The sequence below is a fragment of the Vanellus vanellus genome (genome assembly GCF_965231255.1).
Source record: "Vanellus vanellus genome assembly, chromosome: 4".
NCBI lineage: Eukaryota > Metazoa > Chordata > Aves > Charadriiformes > Charadriidae > Vanellus > Vanellus vanellus.
The window spans coordinates 30,043,528-30,053,039 of NC_138909.1; the positions used below are offsets into that span (position 1 = coordinate 30,043,528).

The 9,512-nt window shown below is 42.9% G+C and overlaps 2 protein-coding genes across 3 annotated transcripts in view; both read left to right on the plus strand.

The window, feature by feature from the left end:
• The window catches only part of DNAJB14 (DnaJ heat shock protein family (Hsp40) member B14), a 29,362-nt gene extending 25,722 nt beyond the window's left edge, over positions 1–3,640 (plus strand). The window contains exon 8 of the mRNA XM_082482297.1: positions 60–3,640. Within this exon, the coding sequence (XP_082338423.1) occupies positions 60–184 (125 nt within the window). The 3' untranslated portion in view covers positions 185–3,640. The remainder of the gene's footprint in view (positions 1–59) is intronic.
• Positions 3,641–4,875: 1,235 nt separating this feature from the next.
• On the plus strand, positions 4,876–9,406 carry LAMTOR3 (late endosomal/lysosomal adaptor, MAPK and MTOR activator 3). Of its 2 annotated transcripts, none has more exons than XM_082482096.1 (7): positions 4,876–4,960; positions 5,134–5,172; positions 5,380–5,414; positions 5,941–5,999; positions 6,879–7,033; positions 8,092–8,155; positions 8,555–9,406. In XM_082482096.1, exons 2-7 carry the CDS (start codon positions 5,164–5,166, stop codon positions 8,626–8,628), a joined length of 396 nt encoding a protein of 131 aa, XP_082338222.1. In that variant the 5' UTR covers positions 4,876–4,960; positions 5,134–5,163; the 3' UTR covers positions 8,629–9,406. The 2 variants fall into 2 exon arrangements, with proteins under 2 accessions (XP_082338222.1, XP_082338223.1); XM_082482097.1 differs by having other exon boundaries at positions 6,900–7,033.
• The last annotated feature ends 106 nt before the right edge of the window (positions 9,407–9,512 follow it).

Consider the following 9,512-nt stretch of genomic DNA (forward strand, 5'->3'; position numbering starts at 1 on the left):
CATGTGCAAAGTATTCAGTTTTTAACATGAAAAATATTTTCTCTTTTTTTTCGTTAAAGAAACAGACTTACTTTATGCAGCAAAAGTATATCGAGATGACCGTCTCCGAAAGAAAGCAGACTCCATGCCCATGGACAACTGCAAAGAACTAGAACGGCTGACCAGCCTCTATCGAGGAGGATGAACTACAATTATACATGTACATCTTTACGTATGCCGTTATCTCTCTTGTAAATTAAGAAGAGATTTAGTTTCACCATGAATGCTGGAAGAGAGGGGTGGATGTAAAACTCTACTGTGTAGCTGTTTCCAGAAACCTTATGCTGAAATATCATTTAATGGCTTCTTTACCTACTGTGAAATATAGGTAACTTTAATTGTCTAGACTTTACTTCAAAGCTTCTGTGAATTCTTTCAGCAGAGAGAATAGCTCAGAAAGGATGCTATACTTGTAGAGACTTAGTCATAGTGGTTCTCCTCTAACATATTTGCCATGTAAATATCTGTGGAAAGAACACTTTGTGTATATACGAGTTAAATGACTTTCTATTTAAAATCTCAGAAATTTAGTTCCATACAACATTTTGTCTCACTGATGGAATAAATAGTATGATTACATCACTCCTATTCAGATGTCAAGTGTGTGGAGTTGAAACAAGAATTTTTAATATTTTATCTCTATGTAAAATCTTCTAGGTTTACCAGCTTAGAGGAACTTGGTATTTTTAAATATAATGGCATATATTCCTAAATATCTGTTGGGCTATATTGATCTGGTGTAGAGTAGCAGTTAGCTGTTGTAGTTTTTTAGCGTTTCTAAGCAATGCTGAGAAAACTAAGAACTACACTAATCTCTTTTCAAAGTAAATATTTGCAAATGCTGTACAGACCATTATAAGCATTGCTTTTAGTACTTGCAACAGTTTACAGCAGCTCTACCATTTGGTATTCCAGTAGTAGTAAGTCCATACGTATGGTTAACATGCATCCATAGCTTCCTTAATTTTCACTGGAAAGGTAGAGGAAAACATGCAATAGTAAAATTTTAAAGCTCAAAAGAAAAAAAAAAAAGCAACCTCATTTTTTTTCCTGGGAGGCTTCCATTTTCTTACTATTTTTTTATTTCAGGCTAGGTCCCAACACTGATTCCTCAATGGGCACCACAAGTGGAACAGGGAAATATTGCTAAGGACAAGCTATGTGCCTTTCAACACTTTTGCCAACTATTTAAATGCTTTGCTAGTTTGCAGTGTGCTCCTGTGGTCAGAGCCATATCACTTGTCCCGGGGCAGAAGAGGTAGGGTGTGCATTTCTCTGGACCAGAACGTTGCTGGACTGACTTCCTAGAAATGAGCAAACGTACCATTCAGCTCCTACGTACAAGATTGTGTAACTCAGTGGCCTGTACGTGGAAACTATATGTAGCTACACCTGCTGATGCAAAGAGGTGTTTCGAAGCAGCTAAGTACAATGTACTTGAAGTTTATTGAAAGTGGGTTGAAAATGTTTTTAGGTTCAGTAGCTGATGTTTTTACATTTTAACAGTGCTATGCAGCAGAATGTTTCTTGTATTTGAAAATGCCAGGGCAGTAATTTTTGTTTGAGAAAGCTGCTATCTTTGAACAATGCGATCAGTTTATGTGGAGCCAAATTCTCCTCCTAAATTAAAAGTTTAAATACTTGACTGACTTCATTGGAATTCCTTCTGCTCTGGAGCAGGATTTGAGTTTGGAAATACGCTAAATGCTATTGCTCTAAGTGACCCAGAAATCATTTTGCTTATATACCTTTTCTAAACAGACCTACTGGAAATGTCCTTTATTGAATTGGTGTAACATGAGAGAGAGTAGCTGTAGGCTGTTAACTGAGCAGCTAAACCAGCATTCAAGGTGGACATCAAAGCCTGAGGCACAAAGCAGAACTAAAAGTTGCTGACACTAAAAAAAAACAAGAGTTGCTGTACTGGATGTCCTTATAAAGATTACAGGAAAAGTGTGCAGAACTAATGGAAAGGCACCCAAATGCTTGAAGTTTGCAATAGAAATTTATGGAGAAAACGTGATTCCACGGATTTTGTAACTGTCCAGAATGTATTGTAATTATACTAATGAAAACAAACTATCAAAGTACTTATTGGTACTCCTGTGTCTTCTTAATAGAAGAAATTTGTTCCAAAGGCTTTTACAAGTACTCAGGCCTTCCCATTGACAAATGAGTCTGAGCTTGCAGGTGATCTTTTATTTAAGAGGAAAAAGGATGTATAATGGATTTGTCAAATATCAGAACAGTGAAGTCAGAGTGAAGAGATGGCCTTATCAAAGCTGCTTATAATAATCAGGTGGGTTATGTTTGCCCTGCAGTTAATTCTGCTGCAGCTGAGAAGCAGGTAAATGGGTGAATGTTGAGCTGTTTTGGGTTGGTTAGATTGCTGTCAGTGCCTCAGCAAACTGGAATAATGCAGTGGCTCTGTCTTATGGCAATGCAGACGTCCCAGCAGTTTAAAAGTGAGACCTAAGGCTGCTACGTTTCATTGGATTATCTTTTGCAATTGCCATTGTCGAAGGAGGAAACAAATAATATGTTTATATTGGTGGAAGAATGCTACTTAGCATTTAACAGATTAAATAGTTGCACACTTTGAAATACTCAGTAGCGTGCAGAAGGATGCTGCTATTTCCTGTAGCATAAAGATTAACCTGCTGTAAATACGGCCTGCAAACATTGTTTTAATATTCCAAGTGGGTGTTTCTCTGCTCGTGGTTGTTACTTTCTTCTCAAGTCTAAAGGTTTTTTCTTCAGAAATGACATTCCTTCAACAAAACCAGGGAAGATAATTTGCTGGAAAGTTCAGAATGAATGTTCTTAGGAGCAAGGTGCTAATTGAAGAGGGTGGAGTACTTGAATCTTTTCAGATGACTTTTCTTCAGGAGGTGAAATTCTCGTTAAAATAAGATATGGGAAAGAACAGGGAAAAACAAAACTGGTTTTGAACAGCCTGACTAAAAATCCTTCAACTTTCCTAGCTACCTAGAATTAACTCCTTACTCTTTTTATTTAATTCTAGATTAAATACAGGTCATAACTGAAGATAGCACAAGCCTGGGTCCTTGATTTTTCCTTTAGAAAAGCAAGCAGGAAAGTCCTGCAAAAAGTGAAAAGTCTTGGCATGGCACTTTGACACATCATAATGGAAAAGGGAGATGATTTGCATCTGCTGAAATACAGCATCAGTATGTGTTCTATTTATGGAGCATCCTGAGTGACAAGTGAGTTCAGTGTTCACATCTGATGAACATTTCCCTACAAGTTCTCTAATTGTTTAGGTAAAACAAGATTAAAGTTGAGTTCTTTACTTTTTTTAAACAGTCTTGATTTTTTTCACAAGGTTCCAAGAAAAGGTAGAACATTATAGTCACTAAAATGTAACAGATGCATTTAAATAGGCAGCAGAGACAACTTTAAATTATATACATTTTTTATGTAATTTTGTAATGAGTGCCGTAAAAGGATTAAAATGAGAGGGCAAGAATATGTTTTTTAAGCTGGTTTGTTCCATAAATTTAATTCAACCCTTAAACAGTTGTTATTCCTTCTTCTTGTAAATCTGTCAAAGAGCGCAGAATGAAAATGTAATAGTAAAAGCAAACATTGTTGGTTTTTTTTTTTTTTAAAAGTGTTAATATGCAAATTTCTGGAGCTATAACTTTAAAAAGTACAAGCTTCCCAGTTGTCTAAATCTGGTTGACGGATTGCAGTCAGTTTTACCAGAGAAAGCTTTGGTCATAAGGACTCATGGCGACTGGCGGTCAGAAGCCCCAGTGCTGTATCCCCCATCCCCTAACGATTCACTGCAGCCATGCAGGCATTGCCGGTCTCTGGGTGCTGCTTTCTGGGTTGGGCCTGGAAGAAAAGGTACCATGTAACAAATGTGAAATTTTATGCCGTATTTGGCATATCATCAAGATACTTTTGGGAGCAAACAGTACAAATGTCATGAATATAGGGGAAAAAAAAGCACCGTTAAGAGGAAAGGCTGAGACCTGGGTCTGTTTAGCCTGCAGAAGAGAAGACTGAGGGGGGATCTCATCAATGCTTATAAATACCTAAAGGGCGGGTGGCAAGAGGATGGGGCCAGACTCTTTTCAGTGGTGCCCAGCAACAGGACAGGGGGCAACGGGCACAAACTGGAACACAAGAAACTGCATCTCAACATGAAGAAAAACTTTACTTTGAGGGTAGCAGAGCACTGGAACAGGCTGCCCAGAGAGGTGGTGGAGTCTCCCACTCCAGAGACATTCAAAACCCGCCTGGACGCCGTCCTGTGCCACCTGCTGTAGGTGACCCTGCTCTGGCGGGGGGGGCTGGAGTAGGTGATCTCCAGAGGTCCCTTCCAACCCTGACCAGTCTGTGACTCTGATTAGAAACCCTCCAGGATAACTGTGAGACTTCTCACTCTGGCAGGAACTAGCTCCGAGTGTCAGGTTTCTCCGGATTTTGAGAGATTAATCTTTAAAACACAACGTTTAGTGACGGATGTTACCCTTCAGGCGGGACAGACTTTTCCCCCTCAATACCGCTTTGCTCCGCGTACAGAGCGGCTGACGCTGGAACTGGAGACAAAACTCCCACCCTCCCGGTTTAACCCCCCCCCCCCATCCTCCCCGGGTGGGAGAGAATCCGAAGGGTAAACGCGAGGAAAAACTCGCAGGTTGACATAAAGACGGTTTAATACGTAAAGCAAAAAAAAAAAAAAAGGGGGGGGGGGCAAAACTAGGGCCTCCCCAGTCCCCCCGCCTCACGTCGCCGGGGCGACCGGGGAGAGAGAGGAAACAGCAGCACTAACCCGGTGTCGACGGGGAAGTGTTTCCGGGTGCGGGAAAGGCGGAGCGCTGTCATATGATCGAGGCTTAAAGGGGAAGCGGAGCCGCGGGGGTGGACGCTGAGGGAAACGGCAGCGCAGGTAGGGCGGGGCGGGCAGGGCGGCACTTCCCCCCCCCCCAAGTGCGATGGTGGTCGTGGCCCTTCCCAGGGCGGATAGGGGCAGCCTATACTATGGTGGTGGGGCCGGGGAGGGAGGAGACGAACAGGCCTCAGGCCGCGCTGTGGGTGACCAGGCGCCCTCTTGTCTCGCAGGCCCGCGGAGGCGGCAGCAGGTCCCCAGCCATGGCCGACGTAAGTTGGGCCGCGGTTGGGGCGCGGGCGGCTGAGAGGAGGGCTGGGGAGGTTGGGGGGGGGGGGTGTCGAGTGCGCCGGGGCCTGGTGGTAAGGGAAGGGAAGGGAAGGGAAGGAAGAGCCGCCCCGGAGCGGCATGTGGGGGAGCGGGGCGCCCCCCTCGGTGCTTGTGGAGATAAGTAACGTGTCCGCCGTCTCTGCCCCCAGGACCTGAAGAGGTTTCTGTACAAGAAGCTGCCGAGGTAACTGGCGTGGCGGGCCCGGCGGTGAGGGCCATTACCTGAAACCCGACCGACTGGGGCGGGGGAGGGACACGCACACACACACTTCCTGGTGACTCGGTCGCATAATCCTTCGCAATTCCCTTTTCGGTAGTTGCCGGTTGCCAGCATCGATAAACGGCTCCAGTGTGAGGCCGGGTGTGGGTGCGGTGGAAGCGGCACTCGTGAAGGGAGGGCAGCGTACAGAGGGTCCCGCTCGACTGACAAAACCGGATCAGTAGTGTCAGTCAGTCCTCTTTCTGAAGCTAAAAGTTCCCTGCAGTTTTCAGTAGTCTTATATTGTATTTCTCTTTTTATTGTCCCGAGAGACCGCCTGTACTAAGCAGAACGAGTCCCTTTCAGTGAGATAGTAAATTAGTGAAGGCATCCATTTTTTTTCCCTATTTTGCCCTTCCATGCACATTTGTTTAGGAAAAAAGATACTTGCTACTAACTACTTTGTTTTTTAAATGGTGTCTCTTCTTAATTTTTTTTTTTTTTTTGGCAGCGTTGAAGGTCTTCATGCTATTGTAGTGTCAGATAGAGATGGCGTGCCTGTTATCAAAGGTAACTTCAGCTTCTTGCTGTGCCCGGCAACCGAAATCCTGATTGAACAGCAGGGGGTGGAAAAGGACAGCAGAATCTTCTCTGGTCATGCCCAGTACCTGACTATCCAAAATTGAAGAATGAAACTAGACTTTTATTTCAAGTTCAGTAGTTGATTATGTACCTCTTTAAATTTATCCTTTTGTTTATGTCCTCAATAATTGTAGGCCACAGAAAGTTTCCTCAGTGAAAAGGGTTGGAGTGCTGTAAGGCCCTTGTATCTTCAAGTGACTCGCAAGCTGTTTGATGCAAAGTACAAGAGAGAGCTTATCAGTATTTTGTTGACTTGGCTGGTTTGTGCTCCAAAGCAATTGCATCTAATTTTTACACACATTACCTAATTTAGTTTGCTTTTTGGTACTGTGTTTTTTATCATATCTCTGCAGTCCTTGTTTAAGATGTTTTTATGTTGTAAGTACACTAGTTTAAGAATACAAAGATTTAATTACTGCAGATTTTTTTTTTTTTTAATGTCCCAAAGTATTTAAACACTTAGCAGAATGTGCGCATCTTCCCCTGTTTTCATTCAAGTGACTGTGTGCCAGTAATCAATTCAAAGGCTGGAATCGCTGCAAACAGCAAGGGACGCAGAACAAAATGACATCAGCACAGGCTGTGTATCGTAAAGGAAGAGGCTGTTTTCTAGGTGTGCTAGGGGGGATGCTGGTGTAATGAGCAGTGATCACGTACAGAATATTAAATGATGTACTGCTCATCCTGTACTCATTGCGGAAGCATGTAAGATGTGCTACAGGTTCCCCAATGGCAGATCTGCTGTTGGCACAGCAACAAGCTGGATGAGGACTTGTGATGCAGTCAGAGGTACCATGTAAAGATAAGGATTTTCTTGTTTTGTTTCAGTTGCCAATGATAACGCTCCAGAACATGCACTGCGACCTGGCTTTCTCTCCACCTTTGCCCTTGCCACAGATCAGGGCAGTAAACTAGGACTTTCTAAAAACAAAAGTATCATCTGCTATTACAATACGTACCAGGTGAGTAACCTTGGTGTGGTTTGTTCTCAGTGACCTGAGCTGTTGCTACGTTACACTGAACAAGGGAGAGAGGGTGGTTTAAACTTTGCTAGATTCCCACTTGGCTGCTATTGAAGTATTTGTGGTTTTTTTCTCTCACTGCTTAAATGGCTAAGCTAAACTTTCACACTATTTGTTAAGTTTCTCAAAACTGAAATTTACTGGTTGAAAATGGTCATGTTTTCTGAACAAGTAGTAATTGGGAATTTGAAGCCGGTGCTGCTCTTGTGGCCTTCAGAATCTGTTATGAAGGGTTTATGTTCTCTTTTACAAACAATATTTGTTTACAATCAGTGACACCTAAAGTTAAATAAGCACATGCAGCCTACTTCATAGCTAATCTTGCTGCCAGTATGACTTTGAGGTAAGAAAGCTTTGAAATACGGCTCACATTCTTTACAAACCAATTATTTGTGTCCTGAAATCCATCATCTACTACATTTCTGCTCCTTCTCAAGTTCTAGTGCCTTGAGAGCTTTTTATTATGACTGCAGTAAACTGGCCAGCTGTTAAGCCTACAGTATCTAGCTTTGTTTGGAAGATAAATGGGTGAATGAGTGAGTTTATACGTGTTGAGTATCTTGCTTTGATTCTCTTGATGCTCTGAGCTTATTGTTGTGCTCAAGGTTCCAGTTGCTATTAATGGAAGAAGAGATACTGCTGTATGTGGAATAGTATTATAAAGCAATAAACCTGCCTGCCCTCTTGTTACCTGTGGAAAGCATGGTCTCCATTTGCAGCTGAGTTAGATTTCTGGTGGATAACACTGCAGAACAAAGGAGGGAGGGAAACACCAGGCTTTCCACATGCAGCTCCCAGTACTGTGGTGTAAGTTCTGTTGGTGTTTTTAACTGTGAATCTTATGGTATAGATTTGCTGAAAAGTCAGCTCTGTGGCTCTTGTTCCTGCTTGTCCTTTAAACTGAGGAGGCCGCTTGTTTCGGAAAGAATTTATGCGGCAGAGCTCTGACATCCAACATATGTTAGCTTCTGGCTGAAGGCTGTTCTTTTTCCTTGCAGGTGGTGCAGTTCAATCGCTTACCTTTGGTAGTAAGTTTCATTGCTAGCAGCAATGCCAACACCGGTATGTCTTCACATGTATTTTAAATATTGCAGTATTTTAAGGCCCAAGTGTTTAAATAATTGAAAATTACCTAAATTTACTTCAAGGTATATAAACTTTTCTCCTGCTGTGAATTTTGTCAGCATATTGTGAAGGGGAGAAGGGAAAGGCATGTGTAAAAAATTTTCAAGTTTTAGGTGATTTGCACGTGACTGTGCCCCCATTGGTGCTGGGGGCTGTCGGCACCCTCCCTCGGGGTGCTGCCTGCTATTCCTGTGGAGAGCGAGCAGCTAAAGGGAAATGCTTCGTGTTTTAGAAAACACTACCTGTGACTTGGGAGGGGAGGGAGCTGCGGGGTTTGGAGAGAGGCTTCTCAGTTACATCGTTTGATGGGATGTTCTTTCTCTTCTCTCTTTCCAGGGCTGATTGTAAGTTTAGAGAAGGAGCTCACGCCCCTCTTTGAAGAACTGAGGCAGGTTGTTGAAGTTTCTTAACCTGGTGGTATAGCCGGAGTGCAGCATCCCTCTGCAGCCCAGTGGACAGAAAGATTCAATAATCCTCAGTCAAATAACACGTCTCTGAAGAAATACCACAGCTCCTCAGTATACTAAGAGTAAATTGTACATAGTACTGAATCTGAAATGATCTACTAGTGTGTTGTAGGTGGATGTTACTTTAGGCCATGCTTCTTGTATCGTGCAGTACTGGAGAGACCACCAAAATAGCTCCCATGGAGTTTAGCTCAGCCGGCTGAGCCCGATCAGCATCATGCTGTTGGCTTAGATGAGCAACCCACAGATCTCTTGCTGTACAGGGAACCGGGCACATGGTGGGGTGTATCCTCAGGCCAGCTACCACGACATATTGGAAAGCAGATTGGGTGTATGGCGTTATCAAAGATGTGGTTGAGTGTTGTGAAAGCAAGTTTACTAGCAGTGACGTGTCGGTACAATCAATAAATATCCTGGCTTTCTTATGTGGGTGATACTTTGGCAAGGTAATGCTACTAATTTGGATGCAAGCTGCATCCTGCTTCCACTAAGAAGAAAGCTATTTCTATGAAAGCTGTTGCTTTAGGTGTTTTTCCTGAGGCTCAGATAAAAGCGCCCAAACAGGGTCTCACTTCTTGGGTTTTGTGTGTAATACAGTTGTGAAGATCTCGTGTCTCATGGTCTTTGCGTGGGTTCATCACCGGTGACACTCTCAGCTCATTTACCCTTAGGTTTTCCTAAGTAAATAAATATAAATAAAATACAGTATTTTTAAATGAGAGATTGATCCACTCTTCTGTTGCCCCATAATACTCTACAGCACATCAGCTTTTCTGTGGAGAGAACAGGTCTCTAAATTGCATGTAAATGCAATTTATCCAGGAGTT